Source organism: Rhea americana, unplaced genomic scaffold, assembly GCF_003343005.1.
Source record: "Rhea americana isolate MKP2758 unplaced genomic scaffold, rheAme1 scaffold_20, whole genome shotgun sequence".
NCBI classification, from domain to species: domain Eukaryota; kingdom Metazoa; phylum Chordata; class Aves; order Rheiformes; family Rheidae; genus Rhea; species Rhea americana.
In genome coordinates, this window is record NW_028186150.1 from 7,160,646 (window position 1) to 7,183,849 (window position 23,204).

General features: G+C 36.6%; 2 protein-coding genes across 10 annotated transcripts in view; one reads left to right on the plus strand and one right to left on the minus strand.

Moving 5' to 3' along the window:
- The window catches only part of RPGRIP1L (RPGRIP1 like), an 82,558-nt gene extending 81,118 nt beyond the window's left edge, over positions 1–1,440 (minus strand). For 4 of the 7 annotated variants that reach the window (XM_085303864.1, XM_085303865.1, XM_085303858.1 and 1 more), the window contains exons 1-2: positions 1,379–1,440; positions 489–659 (exon numbers count right to left, since the gene is read on the minus strand). The gene's annotated coding sequence lies outside the window, so the exon portion shown is untranslated. Of the gene's footprint in view, positions 1–185; positions 449–488; positions 660–1,374 lie in introns of those variants that run through there. The other 3 variants (XM_085303860.1, XM_085303861.1, XM_085303863.1) reach the window with 3 other exon arrangements.
- Positions 1,441–1,532: 92 nt separating this feature from the next.
- FTO (FTO alpha-ketoglutarate dependent dioxygenase) overlaps positions 1,533–23,204 on the plus strand; it is a 257,390-nt gene continuing 235,718 nt past the window's right edge. For all 3 annotated transcript variants that reach the window (XM_085303867.1, XM_085303868.1, XM_085303870.1), the window contains exon 1: positions 1,533–1,739. In XM_085303867.1, coding sequence (XP_085159993.1) covers positions 1,701–1,739 — 39 coding nt within the window. In that variant the 5' untranslated portion in view covers positions 1,533–1,700. The remainder of the gene's footprint in view (positions 1,740–23,204) is intronic.

Genomic DNA, 23,204 nt, shown 5'->3' on the forward strand with positions numbered 1-23,204 from the left:
CAGTAACTTTCTTACACCCTACAGTATACTAAACTACTTACAAGATTGTAGCTATCAGCATCAGCATCTGACAGACTACTACAAAAAGCTGCATACAAGTTTGCAGCAATACAAAAGACCAGACAGAGCATGAATACTTAAATATCAAAACTCATGCTTTAGGCCTTTATTCTTCTAGGACTCACAGAAGTGTACTTCTATGCTGATATCACTCCAATTCTGAAAAACTGAACAGAGATGACTTAAATTCCCCAAAGTTTTCAGTTAGTGAGGCTAGATGGGATGCTTACTGGTGAAACCTTAAAAATTAAGGCAATTAATTAATTGACTCAACACAAATTTAGAACTTTTTGAGCTTTGGCCATGGCAAAGATGATGCCTTTTTTAAAAAAGAAAAAAGAACAAAACAAAAAAAATACCCCCACAAATTGACCCCACCTCTCTGAAAAGGAGGAAAAAAATAAATAAAAGAGAAAAAGGGTACCCACACCTATCATGAAGTACTTCCAGCCTACATTCTTCTTTTATCAACTCCTTAAAGATAAGTGTTTGCAGTCTACTGGGTTGTCATCTAAAATAATCTCATGTATTCTTATTAGAAGATATATATATATTTATCATCTCTCAAACATCATCTGTCGTTGTGTTGTGAGCTTTTTCTGGGAGGTGGGAAGGAATAAGGTGAAGCAAAAAAAAGGGGGGGGGCAGGACAGGGAAGAAAGAAAGATACAAAAAATATTAGGAAGCCAGATCACCACATCCTGCTGTGGTCTGAGAGAAGAAGCATCTCTCACACCTGTAAGTCCTACTGCAATGAAGAAAAATAAAAACTGTGGTTAGCCTTCAACATATTTCACAAGCACTTTCCAAATTTTGTTCAGTTCCATCAGGTCCAGCAATCACAAGACTTGTTGGGGGGGAGGGGAGCTAAGGCAAGAAAGCCAATATTCGCTGSGCAAGGGACGGGGCCAAACTGCAGGGCTGCACCCCACACGCCCTCTCCCAACCCCCACCCCCCCCTTCTCCCGCTCTCGGGCACAGGGACGCCCCGCTTGAGTCCGGCGCCTGTTCTACATCCCGAACAGAGGCCAGGACAGCGGAGGGCTACAGGGCTGCTTTTAGGGCGAGCAAACGCCTCTCCGCCCCCTCCCTCCGCAGAAGCCTCGCGCCAGGCCGCGAGCGAGGAGCCCCGCGGGGCCCGAACAACCGCCGGGGGCCGCTCCGCTCCGCTCCTCAGCGGCGCCGCTTCCCGCGCCGGGCGATGCCGCCGCCTCAGGACGCGCCGGCACCTCGCCCTGCGCTGCCCCAGCACCCCCCGCCGCGCGGGCGCGGCCCCGGCACGGAGGAGGCGGCGCAGCCCCCGCCCCCCCGTACTCACGGCCCCCCGCCAGCCCCGCGCCGCTCCGCCGTTAGCAACTGTCTCTGTTGCTACAGCCGCGCACTTCCACTTCCGGGGAAGCGGGGCCGCGCTGCCTGCTGGGAGTTGCAGTTCGGGAGGGGCAGCGGGGCYGCCGCAGCGCGCGGCCCAGGACTACAAGGCGGCCTCGCCGCCGGCTCTCTGCTTCCGGGTCGCGGGGCGCGCCGGGAGTTGTAGTCGTCCCGGAAGCTGGGTGTCAGCGCGGTGCCGGCGGGAGCTGCGCGGGGCGGCCGAGGCGGGACGGGCCCCGGCGCGCGCCGCTSCGCGCGGCCGGGGCGGCGCCATGAAGCGGAGAGCAGGGGAGCGGGAGAAGGAAATGAAGGTACCTCCTCTCTGCCTCCTGCTGCCCGCGGTTCAGCCCTGAGGAGGGTTCCCGGAGCGAGCCCTGCGCCGGGGGCCGGCCGGGGGCCAGCGGGGCAGAGCGGGCTTCGGCGGTGCCGGAGGAGGAGGAGGAGGAGGCCGAGCGCACGGGCGTGTGTCGCGGGGCGGCGGGAGACTCTCCGAGGATGCCGAGAAGTTTTGTTGTTGACGGGGGCAGCGCCAGCCGCAGAGCTGCCTGCCCCGCCGCGGGCCGGTGTGGGCAGCGCCCCGCTTCTGCGGCCGCCCCCGGAGCCTCCGGGGCGTTGTGGAGGCCCGGGCACGGGGCTSGGACGCCGCTGGGCCGCTCCAACGGAGGCCTGTTGGAGTGCTGGGCTGGAATCGAAAGCTAACTTTTTGGTGCCAAGGTTTGCTTAGCTTTGTCGCTTTCATTGAGTTGGGAATTTTAGGGAAGGGAGGGAATTCTAGGAGGTTTGATACAATCTCAATAGGAGTTAATAATAAACACAGGGTATTACAGACTCTGGGCTTAGATGCTTTAATTTAGAGGGGAATTCTGGAGCGTTAAATGAGAAAATCATAACGGTAGATGCTTGCTTGTTGTTGTCAGTATGTTCTTCGTAAGTTTTGTAAGTGCACTTTTACTTTTAATTTCAAAAGTTCTCTTACTCTATGCTAAGCCTAACCTGAATAGATTAATTGTATTTGTTTTAATACTATTTTAATGTTATTGTAAGTCTTCTATAGCATCTTTGCTTTTTAATGCTTTTTCTTGATAACGTGCTTTTATGCAGTGCTGATATGTGCTTACATTGGTGATGTAATTAGACTGTATGTAAGCAAACTTAGCACTGCTGGATGTTTCGCTCTTTCACGTACCTGTTAGAGGGCTTGTTTCCACCACAGTGTACAATGTTTGATTGTTACTACATATTTAATTCTACTCTGAGGCCAGTTTGATGATTGTTATRCCTCTGCTGATTTTGTTTACAAAATACTGGTGCAGCGAATTAGTAGGTTATCTGTTTGGAAACATAATGCTCATTCAGTGATGCTGATGAGTTATTCCCCTATGAATTTAGGAAAAAGTTTTATATAGTGATGTTCTGTGTTCTTAGTTTATCATTTACCATTTAAAATTAATTTTACTACAGGGATAGGGAAGTAATCTGACTTAACAGTTTACATGTAAATATTTTAATAGAAAAATATTTTTAAACAATTCTTCAAGGCCAACCTAGTCACTTCCTAGTTTATCTTTCTGCTATTCCTCCTTCGGAAAGGATAGTAACTTCTACGTTTCATTTGTGCTCTGCTCTTTCCATACATATGAAAGCACACACAGACGTAAGCTGTCCCATCCAATCCAATGTGACTACGTTACAGAAAAAAAGCATGCTTTTGTTTCGTCTATATGTTCATGATATCCATCCAAGAGCTGGATTTAGCTTATGTCTTGCAATATATCTGACCATTTTKGGGAAACATTTGCCTTAGGAGAATAATTGTCATTGAGAAGACAGTMAATCCAGGATACGGTATGAGGGAGTAAGTGTGAAAATTTGAACAACACTGACAAAAAATGTAGAAGGGCAAGGCACTTGAAGGTATATTAGAAAAGCAACATATAACAAAACCACAAGGAACCACAATGTGGAACATGAGTGCCTTAGACATACCTAGATGTCATAAATGCATGTGAGAGAAGAATGAAAACGAGAAAAAGGTCCTTAGAGAAAATTTAAAGAGGGAATAGTTATAGGGTGCCTTAGAAGTTGGATATTATTTGTAGAAGTTTTGAGTGTACTGAAAGAGGGGAGAAAAAAAAGGAGCCAGTAAAGTGTCTTGAAGGACACTGCAAGAGAAGTCAGCAATGGGAAGAAGAGGGGGCTATACAAAGAAAAATATATGCTTTCTTTTCAGAGAGACATCCTCATACTGTGGTTACATGCATTTATTTTATTYATTTATTTATTTATTTATTTTTTACAAATAATTACAAATTTCATCTTTGGATTTCTGGCAAAAAACTCTGTTCATCCTTCAGTCCCTGAGTTTAAGCATTATTTATTTATGTTGCTCAACAAAGAAATGCTCAAGGCCAAGAAAGTGTGTATTTATTGTAGTAGCTCTGCCAAGACTTAGGTCCTAGGCGAAATTTTTCATAATAAGCCAAATACTATTGCGGTTAACCTGACCTCTTTTGGAGAGCAGGATTTATGGGGCCTACAAATGAGAGGGAAGTGGCTGGATAGAGAAGCTGGTTTGGATTATAAATCTCCTGGCCATGTCTCTGTTCTGGAAAATGAAATCCTGAATAAAAGTTTATTTGTGTTTTGCAAGATTTGTTTACAGTTAAATGTTATCTATCAGAAGCCTAGTGATTGGCTTCTGCTTTGTAATGAAACAGTGTATAACTTATATGTGACAAGCTGTCCATTCACAGCTAGTTTTGCAAGTTAGGTATGACGTAAAATACAGAGATCATTAATTTTATAATAAAATCCAAATAGTCACAGCTGGGTCAGTTCCTGGCCTACACTGTGATGCAGTTTCTCCAAGTGTTGCTGTACTAACATCTCTCTGAGGGTAAGATCTAAACACAGCTGTTAAGAATTGTTTCATCAATTGTCCCAGGTCTAAATGCCTGAGTAATTCTCTGTGCGTGCAAAACAGTGGCTTCACAAGAGACGTCTCTAATTAGATCTTAGAGAAAGTTGAGTAGTCTATTGTAGCATACTTGCTTTTTGTTTATTTCTTAATGAAATCACCATGTATATAACACGTTTTGGCTTATGCTGTTATAAGGGAACACTTCTGTTTCATGGACACTTGGTAGAGTATCTCTAGTGCAGTGCTGTCATACAGCAATTTCCACATTGCTAAACTGGTATGAGTACAGTTGAGCATCCAGCATTTTGTGCTGGTAGATGGTATGCAAGCCCAGGAAGAGAAGGAGGAAGCAAAATCATTCCTGCGAAGAGGAGCTGAAAAATGTTGGAGAACCATGTCTATAAAATAATCATTCAGCTGTCTTAAATGCCATTTTGGAGATGCTAGTGTCCTGTGGAGTATTACTCAGAGTTTTAAGTGGACACCAGAACATAATTATTCTAAGATTTTAAAGGCATCTTTACAGATGTTGCATGCTGGTGGCTTCTGTCTTCCTCATAGCAAATACTGCTTTTGTGCATGATCTTACTTAACATAAAAACAGAACTATTAGACTAGGTGTTGTTGATTAGCAGGAGAGGCATTGTTTTTGATAAGTTCACTTAGAATGTTTTCTCTTCTTTAAAAGGAAAACAGATTTTCCCTAAGTTTGAATATTTATTATCCTGATTAATATTCACAGTTTAGGTATAAAAGTTCATGTGTAATATATGACTGTTCTCAAGGCTTGCTTCTTTTTGTCAAAACTTTATAAAGTAACTTTCAATGCAAATCAAATTTCAAAATTCCATTAACTCTATCTATATGCTTCTTCTTGGTACTGTTTGCACATTAAGACCCTATGTCATTGCCATATGAGAGACAGGATGCTCGGCTAGTCTGGAATATTATTTTCTTTTACATGAAAAAGATTACATTGGTGGCTTTTTGGAACATGCTGTTAAGCCCAGTTCACAATTACCTATTGTAGCTATTTACACTAGGTCACGTTACAATGAAACGAGAACCAACAACGCTGAATTTATACTGTTACATTTGTACAGCTCCCAGCACAGCTGGGACCCCATTCCAATAAAGTTACTGCTATACTAATAATAAATAAATCAATATGCACATATCTGTGTATTCMCAAGGGGTTTATAAAGGTATTCATGTACGGTTTCACATTTGTGATACGTGTTAGGCAAAGTAGCAAGGAAATACCAAGCTTTAAACAACAGAAAGCCCTGCAAATATTTTATTTACAGGACGTAAAGAAGAATACACAATGGTCTGGTTGAGACTGTGAATTTCTGACTTTTAGCTGGTGAAAAGTATTTCCTGCATCATCCTTGTCTTTGCTGCTTGGAAAATACTATACTGTTAATAATCTAAAATGGGTTGCTTCAACATAGGGAACATAGACAAGTGTTCTCAGAACACTTAAGAGCAGGGGAATGATTTTAGGATTAATGCTGAAAAATAGTCACTGATGTCATGCAATTACATGGATCAACTTTAACACTCTCTTGTTATAGTTTGTTCAATTATTCAATTATTATATTAATTTCTTGCTTTCTGTTGCAGTTCTCCTTTTCTCTTAAGATGAAAAGACATGCTAACTCTTCCAACTGRAAGATTGAATAGATTCTTTTAGAAGTTTTATTAAAGAAAATAAAAGCTAATGTAACAACTGAGATGCAATTAAAAAGCTTGTTGTCACGTTGTATTTCTGCTTAGGTAAACAGTGTGCAGGTTTTAGCAGAATCAGCAGTCAATATGCCAGTAGTGATTTTTGTGGTAATCTCATTATTGGCCCTTAACACTATTAATGAGACAATAATTGAGAAGTATTGTTGATAGTCACATAAGACATGATTTGTATATTGGAAATGGTCAGGTAGAAGCCTTACATATGCAGAATAAAATGCAAGAAAGAATGCGTAGCAAATGTTCCTTGCTTTTAAATTCATCACATCCCAGCTGCTTAAATTGTCTCAGCTGCTAATGCTGGAACCATTACAGTAATGGACTCAGCAAATGAAGGAGAACCAAGACATACACACTATTACTGGAGGGGTAATTTTCTCTTCATCTGTAATAGCAGCAGTGCCTAGTATTGATCAGACCATCAAGATACTAATCCTCTGTAAAATTACTTGTTATAACTGAAAACGTGTTAATTCAAATCAGTCTATCCTGACTTTCTACTTATTATTGAATGCAAACTGTTAGATGGTTTATTTTTTGTGATTTAAAGCCTTTATATTGATGATAGTTAGAGCTTCTTCTGCAAGAGTGAGTGCTTAATCTTAGCTATGGCCCAGGGTTGTCTTTTTGTTTTAAATAGAACATCACCCACTTAATTAAGAGGTGAGTGTCTGTCTGGCTGATCTGAATTATATTGGTACTTTAGGCTTCCTAGATTTATTAAACATGTTGTTTTACGTTCAGTCATTTGTTTTTGCTGTAAATAAGAACAGATCTATGCTTCACGTATTGGAAGCTTTTATGATCTCCGAGCTGAGGATGTGAGGGGCATGGATCTTTTCTCAAAACTCTAATTCGTGTCCTGCTGATTGTGGCCTGTAAGGCCATTGTGTATGTGTATGTATGTAATGCAAAAGAAGCAAAATGCCAAGGGTCTAAGGGTCTTCAGTTTACTTTGTTTCATTTGGTGGAGCATTTGGATCAATGGACTGGAAGTAGATCTTATTTTTAGGTCTGCAATATCCAAATTTGTTGTGTTGGTTTTTTATCTTTTTTCTTCTGCCTCTTCTGTTCTTTGATAATCTTAGGTGTTAAGATGGAAAGCTCATGTCTGTTACTTGTACAGCTTGTAACTAACTGGGGTTTTGATTTTTGGCTCAGTTGTACGCCACAAGTATAATGGTTGTTACAGGTGCACTGTACTTCATAGGACATGGCTGCACATAATTGTTCCGTTAACCCTGACCTTTCATTAGACTTACTACTTTGGGCTCCTGCCACATCACACCATTAGTATCTTGTAGTATCTTGCCAGTTTGTGGGAGTTCATAGTAATTGTTCTAGAAGTGAGACAACATGCATAACTGTGGTGTGGGATTGTTTGTTTGTTTGTTTATTTTAAGAAACTGATGGTATTCTATGCATCTTGGGATATTTTTTTTTCCATTGTAGTATCAAATGGATTTTTTACTTGGTAAGACCAATGGCATATTTATTTCCTAATTGCCCTTCTCCTTTCTATTTTTTCTTAGTTTAACTATTCCAACTTGCCATATTTTGAAATAATTTGCATTTCCTAAAAAGTACTGGGGTGCCTTTTTGGGTATTTCTTCTTTCCAAAAGATTTAAATTTTTATTTGCAACTGTATATAGATACTGGTGGGCTCTATTTGCTGGCAAATATAAATATGCCAGATGAACCTTACTGGATGTTTAAAATTTCATCCAAACAAAAGTTTGGGGATTCTGTAAGAGAGACTCTCCATTCTGAATAATAATTGTGCTTTTGGGGTGTGGTGAGAAACAAGTCCAACCTTGTAAGACTATGTGTGAAAATGTGGAAAAAATTTCCTGTTATCTGCCTGGAAACACTTGGATAGTTAGTCATATTAAATGTAAATTGGTGCCACTCTTGAGCTCTCCAGAACCTCTSCTTAGGTCCCCATTAGAAAAGTATGAACGGTAATGCAATGGGAGAATAACCTTTTGACAAAAGCAAAACACTTTCCAGATTTCTCAAGGTCCATAGTACCTTCATGGACAACTTCTGAGGAAGGGCAGACAAAATGGCTCAGAGATGACACTCCTTTTGGTAATTGTGAWGATTTTGATTACTTATCTGTCTCAGAATACTAAAATTTTAATCATTCTCATAAGGAGCGTCAACTCACTGAATGTTATTTGTTTAATTCTAATTTCACTATTGAACAGTCCCTTACACTTTAACTTACAAGAGAACAGAGTAGAGATGTTCCAGTGAGAGTTTCTTGTGTGATAGTATGGTTTATCTGGCTGTAAACTAACCTGCCAAATGTAAAAGTTGGACATAAAAGAAGTTCCCTATTGTCTTAATGAGTCTCCAGCTACACTGGGGTTAAACGTATCGTGCCAGTATGTTCTTAAACAATGATACTAAGTCAAAAAAAGTGATCATATATTTGAGTTCTCCAAAAGTGCTATTGCTTTTACAAGTGTGCTTTACAACTCTGATGTTAATGTTTATGGATATAGTTGAAAAGGAATAGAGTCCTAAAGGGTCTCCTGCTTCTTTGTAGAGGTAATATTTTGGATATACATGCAATACATGGGTAATTTCAAAAACATAATGATTATTGTTTACATTTATTTTCAGATCTTTTATACCTTGTTAAAAATTCCAGAGAAAAAACTTTGGGGAAATCTTTCCTGTTTTCTGTAGGAAAGAGAACTTCATGTGGTTTCTGCCCCCCCTTCAGTTTTGAGTGAACTTTTTTCTGAAGAGAAAACRTTTGATTTGGGTGAAAATTAATTTTGGAAGTTATTAGTATGTAATTCAATTTCAGAAAGCTACGCAGTCTTAGATGCAGCTATAATCACTGAGCCCCTCTTATTTTCTGATTCTGAATCTTGGCAATTCCAGAAGGAGATCAGCATTCTTGAAACCTATCCCTGCTGGAGATAGAGTACATGGRCCTACTGTCACTTTTATTTATAGATTTGGAAAACATTTAATAATTATTATACTTTCCTTTTGGACAATGCACAGGRTTCAGTTTCATCTGACCAGTGTAATAAAAGCAGGACAGGGCAAATRGTGAATGCATAAAGCATGTTTCTGTGCCCAGTGGAACTGGTTATCAAACTTTCACTGGCTTCAGCTGATGCAGGATTGGGCTCTCATGTTTTTAATAACTTATCCATGTCCTAAATTATTTAATTGACCATTAATGACCTAGAGCATCCAAAATACTAAATGATCCTCTTCAGTTGAGACTGAAAAGCATTATAGTATATTAYTGCATTCACTAGTGAAGTGCAAAACATGGTTATGAATATTTATTACCATTTAGAATGTGATGYAGATTAAATGGATCCTTGAATCCTTCTGGACAAAGAATGACAGTACTGTAATTCCAAAACATTTTTTGAAATTACAGAAGACTTATTATGGGAAGAAACTCTGCTCCACTTTATTTAGACTAAACCCTTTTTATTTTATTACATTATTTCATTTTGCTTTGGTACACATGCTACACTGCTTTCTAAAAATAATTGCATCTTTATCTCCTAAAATTTTGTTCTGTTTCGTTTTGCCCTTTTGTCTGCTGCTCATCCCACCACTTTTATTTAAGACTGTAAAGTTACTTTAGTGTAACTGCTGTTGTCACCTTTGCCCTTAGCTAATCAAATAGTTTACCTTGAGGGAAGCATTTATCTCCCACTTTCATTATTATTATTTTCGTAGCTGTAAAGATATATATTTTATGTCTGCAGAAGGCTGTAACAGTGAAACGAGGTATTGATCTGCTGTATATGGCAATTTCTTTCCACCTTGCCATCGATACCATGTCAGCCTCTGTCTGTACTGTGGTTGACCTCACAAATAGCTCTTTATGTTCCCATTGGATTCAAATGATATACTATGCTCAAACCTAAATCAATGAATGATTATAAAGTTCTTAGTATTATTTCATAACCCCCAGGCAACTTGTACTTCATGCACTGAATGCTTGAAAAGGTACCTAATTAAAGTATGTTGCAGATTCTGTTCTGAAGTTTAAAATTATGTTGAAGACAAATGTTCTATAACATTAAATTTGGGGTCTGATTTAGATATTTTCCAGATACTAAAATTACTGAAACTTCTACCTGTAATTCACCAGAGTCTCCAATCTACAGTGGCAAAAGAATTTACTAAGTGCAAAATCTCCCATTTCTGGTATGCAGTGTTTTGAGTGCACAAATGTCTGGATCTTGCTAATGGCAGCTGGATCTTGCTAATGAAAGGTCATGAATGGTACACTATACTCATTYAGAGGGGAAAAAATGGAAGTAAAGATAAGATTTTCATTTCCTGAAAGTGAACAGTAAGTTTAAGTAGCTCTGGGATTTAAAAACATTCTGTCTGCTGTTACTGCTTTGTTGAATGATACACCTTGTGTTTACTTGTATCAATRTAACTGGTAAAATTTTGTTAAAATATACATCTATGGATTTTTTTTTTTAACTGTGAATGATTAGGTGGGATTTTCAGCAGTATTTAAAGAGCTTAAAGCCCACTCCTACTGATGGTAAATTCAGGCAGGGAGCTTTTAAAAATCTGACTTGTCTCCAAGTGGTAGGCCTCTTAAAATATATACACTTGTGTATATTGAAAGGACTGACTGAAGATTGTATACAAATGCTTATGCAAATTAATTAAAGAGCAGTTTTTACGTTTGGGAACTACTTAATTTGTATGTTGGCAGTATTCTCTCCTGATTTACTCCCACAAAGCAACGTAAGTTATGTCATTGCAGTGGTTAGTGAAAAGCAGTAGCGAYGCTCTTGTGCTCAAAGGAAATACTTCACTGTCTGTTATCTAAATCATCTGATGGCAAACAACTGCAGATGGTCAAATATCGAACAGTGCTCTGTTGGTGCATGTATGTGTACCTARTCACAGACTGAAAACACAATGAAGTGTTTAATCTGAAGAAGCTCTGTAGGAGAAAGTCATTTTTGACTTGTCACAGACAGTAACGAATATAAACAACAGTGAAATGACCATCATTCTGTGTTAAGAAACTCACTTAGAATCAGAATTTAATTAGAAAATTTCCATTTTTTTTTTCTTTAAGAAAATGCTCATTTGTCAAAAGTAACACTTTCACAGAGCTTTTAGGAAGAAAACTTGCAGAAAACCATTTTCAGTGACACAGATTTAGAATCTAGGATTTCAGTTGTGTATTCTGAGACTTTGTAAGTGGTGTATTTTAGTATGTAACATAAAAACACTGGAAATTATATCAAAGATATTATTAGTCAGAAACTGTTTTTATAAGCCTGGATTTTTTCTTAAATGTGTGGGAAAAATCTTTTTGTTGTATTTCAGTTACCGTGAAACTTAAAATATCCAGTTCTATCTTCTATTCAGGCAGGAGCCAAGTGGTACTTTTTATTGTGTTCATTATTTCAGATTTTAGGAACACTTGGTGAATATAATGAATCAAGTGTCCATCAATATAAATAGTTATGGGGGATCTTTACYGACTTGATAGCAGGTAAGATCAAAAGACATTTCCACTCCCCCTTTTCCAACTGTTCAATTCCAACTGTTTATTTTTTTTTAACTGACTAATTCAGTAGGCAATTACCTTTTATTGATATTCACTGCTCTGTTTTCTTGTCTCTGCTATGTGGAATGTAAAAAGTATGCTTTAATAGCAATATTTGTTTTGTTTCTTTCAAAACTTGATGAAGGCGGTGGTAGATTAAGCCTGTGCATTGTCAGCACAGGAAGGCTTCAAATATGCACTGTCTTTTGTTTCTTGAATTTATGTCACTGTTTCTAATACTGGTGTCTCAAAAGTGGCCCTGTGAAATAATCATGAGGACACTGTAGGTGTTTGTTCAATGGAAAGTATTTACATGTGGAAAAAAATGAGGGAAAAGTAGTTTAAGTACTACAGAGATTTTAATGTTCTAGCATTATATATTACTTCTGAAAGTATGCTATTTTTACTTTTTATTTTTTAGTGAAAACCCATAACCCTTGGTTCCTTTCTCTTAAACCAAWTTTTCTTGGATTTGTCATGCAGAATTTCTATAGATTTGGGGACGAAGCTACTTTCTATTTTGCGTTACAGATCTGTGTGCTGTATTGGACATTACTTAGGTAACATGAGCCAATCAGTATTGTAGCACGAGATCCAACACGTGGTTTAGTCATCTGTTTTGTTTTTATTTTCTTTCCTCTAGCCAGCTCCTAATGTTTAAAAGTTTTCTTTTGTTTTGTTTTTTAAGAAAAGGTTTTTGCCTTTATTCTTACTTGTCTTCTGTGTTTCTTTGCATTTTAAAGATTCATATTTTTKAGTTACTTTACACGAGCTTTTTCTCCACTATTATTTCAAAAAAGAGTTGAGACTTTGATGTAATTTCAGGACTCCAGCAACTGGTACTTCAAGAACTCCTCAGAAACACTTGACTTCTGCAAGCTKTGGTAACAGTAAATAATGGGGCTCTTAGTGGAGTACCTCTGGTTCTGTCCTCCGCGGTTACAGGGAAGTCTAGGTATCAGGCAGCCTTCCCTCAACTGTGGTAAAAATCTTACGTTACCGAAGCATTTGCATTACTCAAATACATTCACCTGTGCTCCTTCGTATATCTTATCATCTCATGTTATTTCATAAGTTTGTCCTCAGAAAACACTTGTTTCTCTCCCCTTTCCTTTGTAGCAGGAAAGTGTTGTTTTCCCTTTTCTACAAATGGAAATTGAAGCATAGAGAAATTTTAACTTTCCTGTTATCACAAGTAAATTGATAGCATATCATAGACATAAAATATACTGCTCACGTTCCTTGCGACTGAACAGTGTGCATGCAACAAGTCCAGTTTCTTTTGGAGAGCATTGGACTCTGTGAAATAGCAACAGTGTGGGGGCAGTATGGGTGTTCCACGTGCAGCTCGTGATCAAAGAGTCAAGAAGTGATGTATGTGTGCATAATGTTACGCTTTTTACCAATGACAAATGAAGTCAGGACATCCAGAATYTGATGTCTTGAGATTTCAGACAAATACAGAAATTCCATGGACTTCATCCGGGCCACATTGTGAGCTAGGAAGAGAAGCAGCAACTATGAGGAAGAAAATGGACTTGTGCTGTATGTAACCGAGCAYGTCCTCTAACAGTTAAGGAGTATGCTTTTTTTTCCTTTCTCCCACCTTCTCAGGAACACCCATCAATAGCATCTATAGGCTGAAGTTCATAATTTMTTTATAGACATGCCCCCCTTTGTCTATTAAAAAAAAAAAAAAAAAGCCTTGAAGTTTGTCCTTTTGTCCAAAATACATGATAAATTGTGATTTTATGCTTGTGGCTTCCTGAATTCTTCGTCATTGAAAAATAGGCTTGTTTTTATCTATAATTTAAAAAGTGTTGACAGTATGACTTGTGCAATAGAAGATATGAAGACAGTCACTGCCTTGAAGCGTTTGTGCTCTGTGTGTGTCTGTGTACGTGACAGACAAGTGGTTTTATGCTTCACAGTCCAAATGCRTTCCTCATAAATAATGACGATTCACTTTCTATTTAGTTTGCACAGCACACAGTTTGTGAATAAGGGCTTTAATGTGTTAGTATCATGACAGAAATTGGTACAAAGCAGTAATGTCACAAACAGGATGATATCAGTGACCCAGCAAAGAGAAACAAGCACTTTGCATGTTGATTTGTTTTGTTAAAGGGCAATATTTGGCCTTGTAAGTGCAAGAGAGATGGACTGTTTATGAAAAGGGCATAAGGAGCTAACCCATATGATCCTTTGTCAGCCTGATTAAATTTAGTGTCAAGTATCAAGTATTCATTCATATGAAAGATGAGAGGCATCACTGTTTATCTAATAAAAAAAAAAAGTATCTCTATTTTTCCTCAAGTCTTTTATATGTTAATAGAGGGAAACATGAATACGATCACATAATTTAAATGTGTAAGAAAAAAATATACATCTTCTTGGCAATGGGTTAAAAGTAAGATGTATATGTATTATGCAAAATAATGTAATTTCTTGTTAATCATGCTGTTCAAACCATAACTCTTCACAAAAAAAAGTGCTTTTAAGCAAATAGAAAATACTGTTATTGGACCATTTATTATAGAAATGGCTGGAATATTTGGAGACTAATGCAAAGTATTTATTTGTATACTTTAACATATACTTCTATTGCATTATTAATATCTAAATAAAAATTAGAATCCCAAGTGATTTTATTAGCCCTAATTATAAGATGTTAGGGCCTGCTTTTTAATAGTGGAGGAAATCTCAGTATTTAGAAAACTAGTATTACGGGTGTGATTTSGAATTAAGTGCATGCAGTTACAAGAAACCTGAATTATAAAATATTTGAACTTCTGTTTAATATTGAAGAGAAGAGGAAAAGTTTGTGTTCCTTTTCTCTCACCCTTCCTATTCTGCCAAATCTGGCTTGCTTAAAAAAACTGCTGGGAACTCTGTTTAATGTTGTATTTTGCATGCATTTGTGATTTTTTTTTTTGGGGGGGGGGAGAGGGGGAAGAGAGTCGAATTTGAGACAGACAGCTTGAATGGCATGCTGTCAGTTTGGCTCTTCATGAATTGGCAGTGGTCTCATTTAGGACCTTCAGATATGTGTCTGCCTGGACAGAATGAGAACGTTTTGCATGTTCTTCAGAAGACAACCCTTCCTTGCTGCCTCACAGTATTCAGTGGTGCATGACAGTTGCCCTTCATTGCTGTCTCCTTAGAACTTAACCTTTGACCGTCCACTTAGTCGCTGCGCAACGGTTGGAGCAGGCCAAGATGTTCGTGAATGAYGGGCACCGGCCTGCAACGTGCTTGTCATTATTTGACTGTCAAAAGTAGCCTGCCATTGGACTCCATCAAGGTTTGAAACCTATGTGCAGCAGCCCATATTACTTAACTTCCAAGGCTGTCAGCGGGGTGATCAAATGTGCATAAAAAATGTGTGTTGAATACATCTTTGATCATAATATAGGGAGATATTTTTGTGAGTGTGCTAAATGTATTCATATGACTTTCACAGGGCCAAGAGGTTGAAACTGCTGCCAGGGTAAAAAGTGAACTGTTGTCTCCTGTGGTCTAAGTTTCAAACAGCACAATTTAGATTTGAACAGCTCTGCCAGTTAAACTCTCAGCTTGTCTTGCGTATCCTATCAGCTTTTCAGCCAGCAGTATAAGCAGTGAGATACTAGACCAGTGGTGCCTGAGGTTAGCTGTCAAACTGGAATGTTATTTTGGATCTTGCTGTAATGTAATATTATAGAAGGAGGTCAGGCTGTGTGATTTGTAAAGCAGTTGTGAGAACTTAAAATGGCTGAAATGTTATTTCAGGTACTTTTTTTTTTTCTTTCTTTCTTTCTTTTTTTTCCCCTTCTTGAAAGAGTCCAAGAGAAGATAGAATTTAGCATGATATAATAAGAAACCTGAGGCAATGTAAAATGCTSATTTTTCTCTCATGCACAGAATACTGTGCATAGAAGTGCATCAAAATTCAATCTGAAAAATTAAGACTGAAAATCACCAAGTGATAAATGCTTGGCATTAAAAATCTTCAATGGGCAGGCGTGYTTATATCTTCTAATAATGAAAGCTAAAGACATTCAGGGCTGAACCTCATCCTCAATTAAATGAATAGGAATTGTACCATTGACTTAAGTAGGATCGTAAGCTTGGTGTATAAGGGAATCATATATTCAAACTATCATATAATAACAAATACATGGAATTACTTCATGCTTGAGTTGTATCCTGCTTTAGCATAGTATTTGTTACTTGTGCAAAAACTATCTGTAAATGCAGTTTACTAAATTTTAAGTGTTTTCTCAAAAATCCAATTCCTTTAGATTTAAAATAGTATATCAAAATAATATCACAATATATGTCAGCTTTAAAAAAWTGAGATTCACTAGGTCTTGTTTGTAATGGACAACTTTTTTTAATCCAAAGCATAAAATTAGCATTATCTTGCTAAATGACTATAAAAACTTTTTCATATTCCCCAAAAATTTGTGTTATTTCAGTAAAACAATAAAATTAGAAAATATGGTGACTGGTTAGTAATAGCAAAAGAATTATGAAGGGAACACTTTTATTGTCTGTATTTTCAGAACCAACATTCAATTTTTAGATCTGCACGTTTGAATAGACATCTCTTGMAAGGGTCATTATCAACAGGAAGAAAAAACCTATAGCATAGAGATCTTTCAGAAGTCTTTGGTAGTCTTCCTCTTAATCTTAAATTGTTGCTGTTYGAGAACAGTCAGTCAAACTTTGATTTTAGTATTTGATAATGCCTTAAGGTATGCAGTACAAAATGCAAGTATTCAGATGTGTTTTTGCATATGTAAAAGTGTGTGTGTGTGTCTATATMTATTTATGCACATAATGTAAGTGTACAAAATTAGTTTGACAAGCAAACAACAGGTCTGCTGTTACACATTGAAATCACTCTCTTAAATATTTTTTATTTGTGAGTATTAATTGCAAAATTTGAATAACTAATAGAATGGCTAAATTGCTAAAAAGTTGCTAAATTCTGATTCTTTTCTTCATCCTGAGTGATGTGTACACACAGTATATTTTGGGGAAGGACTGATTTCTGAAAGTATGCACATGCAAATATGCAAGTGTTTCCATGCGAGTATGCACATAATAAATAAGGAACACTTATGTTTGTTGATTTGGTCTCTAAACATACAACTACTCTTTCTTTAGCCTGACTAGTTTAAAAGATGTTGCCAAAATGAACATAAAAATCAACAATTTTTTCTAAAATAAAGGAATGTTATTTTCCATTTAAGAAAGAATTTGCACTCCTTTCCACTGTATGAACTGGACTTTAATTTCTAGTGGGAGTTAATTATACTGTTTGTAGTCATGTTCTTAGAAACAGAAGTATTTAGAATCTATAAGCACATTTCTGATGTTTCACAAAAAGTGTGGAGAACCTGCTCTTCCTGTAACCAGAAACTTTTCTTTGCCTGTGTTAAAGTAACATTTTACACTTTTGTATAGAAACTAAGCATCACTGTGCAGGTTATCACAAGTGTGTTCATACAGTACACTTTTCTAAACTAAAAAAAAAAGTCTTTTTGTGAGCAGTGGACATTCAGTGATTGTAGTTACTAAGCAATTTGTGTTGGTGCTCTTGCTCCTGTCCTGTAGATGTTTTTAGTCCGTAACTATTTTAAAGGATGTGGAGAAAATAATTTGTTAACGCACACACAAAAATAAGTTTCTGTGCATAGATGGTTAGATATTAACAAATAGAAAGTGTTGTCTTTTGCCATCACTATCTCAAAATACACAAGGAACACTGCCAACAAAGTATTGTCTAACTTTCTTTAGACATTAGAATCAAACATTTGAAAGTGAAAAGTCTGTGAATAAGGGCAGTTGCAGATAAACATCACTATTTTGTGATGTGTTCTGAGTTAAGAGTAATTCTGACTGAAAGCAAAGTGCTTTCATCAAGGAAAGAAAATTCTAAAGTTGTTTTTAGAATTGCAGCAGGTATACTTGTGTTTTTATTGTGACTTCCAAAAATGTTCAAAAATCATGTATACATACTTGAGAGGTGAGACTTCCGTGAGCCTCTATAGTGTTAAAGGAGGAATATAAATCCTATTACCTCAAATAAATGAGAGAGATACCTTAAGGGAAGTGCTTTCTTGTCACCTACGCTCTCTGCAGTACAAATATCAGCTTGTCACAAAGGTTGAAACCTTTGTAGTGCATTCTTTCAGGGTACAAATCTGTCTCTCTTCTGGCTTTAATGCAATAGCTGTGAAATATCTGTATTAGGTAAAATAGAGGTTAAGGCACCTTAAGGGCACTGAATTCTTATCTCTTTTTACTAGCAGTGGTGTCAACATGTACTAAAATGTGATGACCTACTCTCCTCTTTGATAAAAGGAAAATGACCTGTCTACTGTGGATGGTGATAGAGTTGCCTGAGGCAAGATTGTATTGTCACCTTCTTTAGAATTGGCATGTATAAAAATAAAAAAGGCCAGGATATTTCTGTTTACCATAGAATTATTTGACATTTCTAGCTATTGATAAAATATACTCAAGGGTAGAAAGAAGGAACTGGTTTATGCTACTAAACAAGGCTGTGAAGAAATGTGGGAATTTTTTTTTTATTGTATGAGCCCTTGGTATCACAGGACACGTGATAAGTATCAAGAGATTCCTTCTGATGACTTCAGACACTCCAAGGTTCAAGTTTCACATTTAACCCTGCTTTTTGTTTGCCTTTGGCTTTTTTTATACACAAAAAGCCAACATCTCTTGAGTCATGATCTGAAGTTCTGATATACCTGTATACTATGCAGCATACAGAATTTAATCATGCACTTACTAATTAACTTACTATTCATTATGTGGTGAAAATAAATGGTGTCCAGTTCAAGGGGTTTTTGTTTYGTTTTTCATTTTGTTTCATAACAATTAAGTTAGCAGTAACTTTGGACAGTCATTTACTATTACTTTGAAAGGTGAGRTATATAAATAACCTTGAGAGTTGATTGAAATTGTTGTCCTGGAACATCTCAAAGTACTAAATGTACTTAAAGCTGTAAGTAATATATCTGTGACATTCTGGTAAATTAAGTGTAAGATGGTCTTCATGCTAATACTACACAAACTCAAGAATAAAGGGAAGATACTGTTGTGCTTTTTGTTAATATTTAAAAATGGAGTATGATTCAGGCGTGCTTTGTGCTTTGCAGGGGTGATGATGAAATGCAGAAATTCCTTCTTGTGTGAGTTCCTTGTAAAATGTCTGAGTGTCCAAACCGAAGATAAAAGCTTTCTGAAATGAGATGATGAAACAGGTCCTTAAGATACRGTTGTTTATGGCATCCTATTAGAAGATAAGAGCAGTGGCTGTTACCAGTGCTTTTCTAGAAGCTTTATGGGCCCTATGCCTGAATCACTCACTCTCTCTTGGATCATGAGCTAAAGTCTTGCAACTCTAGACAGCTCTTGTTGTATGACTAAAATCTACTACGCAAAAGATTACTGTTTTTTTAACCCTGCAAGTCTGTGCACTCTTTCCATCATTTATTGCTTATTAATATTAAAAAAAAAAAAAAAGCCTGAACATCTGAGAGAATAAATCAGTAGTTTGTTAAAATAATGAAAGTGTACAAAACTAACTTTATGGAACATATTTTGAAACCCCCAAAATAAATGATTAATTTAAAATCTAGCCTCTTCAGTGAGCAAATTTGGTGCTTGCTGACTACTGTTCAAAAAGAAAGTTTTATTATTGCATCAGTCAAACTCCACTGGATTTGAAATTGACTTTCATATTTTATGCTTAAGTGGATCAAATTCATAGTTTTTCTTGTTACGCTAAAATCTGTGCAAGGCTTACAAGGCCARAATGTGCACATTTTAGACAGCAAAGCTGTGGTATCTGTAAGAAAAAAAGAGAAAGCTCCTTTAAAAGGCACGGAAGCCATTCAGTGAAAGTATGCAAAACATATGCATCAGTCTAGTTTCTGCAGTTTGCAAGTGAAACTCATTAAATTATGTTCTATAGCTCTAAGCATCCATAAGAAGATAGAAATCTGTTGATATTGGGCTGAATTGCAGTAGGACAAGATGAAACTAGACAGTCAATTCTTAAATTAGATCAATGAAGTGGACCTTGTGCAATTCTGAAAATTCAGGCATTATATTAGATTTTTGAAGCCTAAATAAATTCATTTCCATTTTCCAGAATTATTTAGAATTCTAAATAATTTAAAATTCTAAATAATTTAGATATTTAGATATTTCTAAATAATTTATTCTAAATAATTTAGAATTATTTAGAAAGGAAAGAGGAATTAACTGTGGACACACAATTAGAATGACCATAAGCRGACATAATTCTTTTCAACTTGATGAAATAATGCTTTCATATATATGGGTAATTTTGCCCCAAAAGCCCACAATTTCCTTGGAAGTTGATGCAGTCTCAGYGTGTTGATTGCTGTAAAACTGACTCTTACCAATGGAAAGAATGTTGAGCCTGACAAGAGCTCATGAGTTAAGTCAAGCTTATTTTGAACTTTCTAAAGTGTAGGCGTATCAGTAGAAATATCAATTTAGTTTTTTCTGTCTTTCTGTACTGTTATCAAATAATAAATGAATTAAAAGGAAAAGAACAATGAAAGTCTCAAGAATTAGAATCAAGTGTTGTAGGAATGTTTCTAATGACTTTCTAGAAAGGTAGTAGCTAGATACAATAAATGCTTTTTCTTTATAAAACTTTCCTCTTTCAGTTCCTAAGTTTATATTGGATTCAGTGGTACRTTGGCTCTTACCTAAATGGCTTTCATTTTACATGACTTTGTCATTTAAGGATTATTTATAGACTTGCATTAGCAAGCCTATTTGTTTATAATAATTATCTTTGTTCATAATCACAGGKTTTTTTTTCTTTTAAATACTTTTATTCCAAGGAATTTAAGTCAAAAAATGGATATAATTCAGTTTGTAAAAGTAATRTATTAGAATAGTCAGTAGTGGAGACATGCAATGAGTGAGTGATGAGGGACAAAATAAGAACTCAGCGAATAGGGACTTGCTGGAAGATGGTAAAATATTAAGGTAATGTGGTATTTATTTTTTGAAGAAGATTAAATAAGCAGAAAAGTGGCACAAAATAGAGTGATGGAGAATCAATAAAATATGAATTAAAAAGTCAAACAGCTAGTGGATTCCAGTGTAATATCCTAGCGTTTATTTGWCTGGAATGTAATCAGTGATTGTTAGGTAAAATGTGTATGAATAAATACATGTGCTTGTATTGCTGTCAAAAAGATTTTGTTATRATCTTCTGAAAAGGAGCTATTTACTGTATGGACATCTCACTTTCCAGCTACTGTATTAACGTGACTATGGAGAGTAGGTTGTGACTGCAGTGACAGAGAGGAGCTCCAGCAACCTAAGCAGAAGAACTTTTGCTCCTCTCCTCCTTAAGTGATATAGGGGGTGTTTTTTTAGAGAGAGAAAGAGTTGTGATAACATGGATCTTTATATGCAGATGAGTGAGTTAGGCTGCTTGCAATGGAAGTGTAGCATTTTTTTTAAAGACAACAAACATTCTTTTGATTGGGTGACTGTTAATTGTTTTTATGAAAAGTAAATATGTGAGCAAGAGTAATTAACTAACAATTTGAAAAAACAAAATGGAAGTTTTTTTTTTTAAAGCATGTAATGTTAACATAGCTACAATAAAATAATATCCAAATAGTTTAGGAAAGTATGCTGCCTTCTTATGGGTAAGCACTTGCCAGGACTCAGTTATACCAAGTACTAAATAGAGGCACTTCAGAGAGGGTGAAAAAGTTTGTATCACACTGTCAGATTTTTTAGGTCCTCATCACTTATTTTTAGAAAATCTTTACATATGGAGTCTTCTCTGTTCTTGTGACCCTATGCCTAATGTTYTCTCCTTTCTAATTTAATTTGAGAATTCCAGATTTCATCTGCATGTGCAAAATTGCAGAGCTTTGCATGCATGGTAAAAGTTCAGTGACTTCTTGACAGTACCAGACTTGCTGCACGTGTGGCGTGACTATTGTCCATGCATAATATATTCAGTCATACTGTGCATATGCAGTGACACWATAAGCAAAGAGGAATGAAGGATCCCTACGGATGATGTCTGGGAGAGAACTCTTGTCTTGTTGTCAGATATGTTTGCCTCTTCCTAACTCCCTGTAGATCTTTCTTTCTGAGCTCTATGCCGGTTGCAGCATCTTCCCCATCTGGTCAGTACCCTGAAGCTGGACCACACCTCAACCTCTTTCATTTCTAGCTGGCAAGTTAGTGTARGATGAATGGCATTTCCCTAGAGAGCCTTTATATAAAAATTGCTTGCTTGCTCATTTAATCAACATTTAGTATTCTCCTGTTAACAAATTAGCACTGTTTACAGAGCAACTCACCTGGTGTTTTGACTGCAGAAATTTTTTATTGGATAACTTAGTGCCTTATATTCCAAATATTAGGACTTTTATTGTGATCGCTTTTAGAAACATGCCAACTTCTTGGCTAATGCTATCATGTTACTCAATTCTGAATGTGTAGTATGCCATGTAATTTTCTGTGCTTCTACAGACAATTTCTGGCATTATTACATATACACTAATAAAATGTTAAGCTATCTGAAGAAATTAAAAGATTCTTAGCTAAGACCACTAAAGCTCTCAAAGTTGAAGATTTACCTCAATGTATGTTCTGACATGAGCATCACTGTTTCAGCCTCTATCCTGAGATCATATGGTGTCCGTAAGTGTTAACAAGAAACCTTAGAGAACTTCTGACAGCCAGTATAGTGTTATGACATTATGCCAGCAAAACTGTAAGTGTCACATTTGTAGCTACATACCATGGAAAAAAAAAGTACATTTTGTGAACTGTGGCACTGAGGCAGGGATAGTGACCTGATGCCATGCTGCACCTATTTCTGTTTCATACTAAATAGCATTTTGTATTTCATCTTTTCTTTTCAAATAAATTAGTAAATCAAATAGTTTTTTCAAGTATGTTTTAATTGTGAACTAAGTGGATAAAATACGATCTAAATTTTAGCTCATTACCGATGTTTATCAGTGATGAAAAATTACAGATTAGTCTGTTTCTCTAATCAGAACATTTTACACAATGAGTGTGTTGTTACAGTTGTTTTAGTTCTGATTATTATTACTTAGTATGTCTGTTGCAATTTTCTCACTTACAAGTGTTATTGTGCTCCAAAAGTGATAGATAAAATTACTTTGTCCACCATTTACTTTATGAATAACCTACAGAAACATTAGTGTTGTTAATATTATCCACTTCATGCACACAGCAGTTTATCATATGAAGAGATGAATACTACTTTTCATTGTTTAAATCTTATTGTAATAGAGCTATAGAGCTAGTGCATTTTTTGGTAGTTAATACAGTTTTAAGATCACCTGGTGGTGAAAGAAATGCAGAAAGAAAAGGTCTGTTCTAAGCTAAGTAATTGAAACTAACATGATATCTAATATATGAATAAAATAATTTATATTCAAAATCTATATATAAAATATATATGTGTGTGT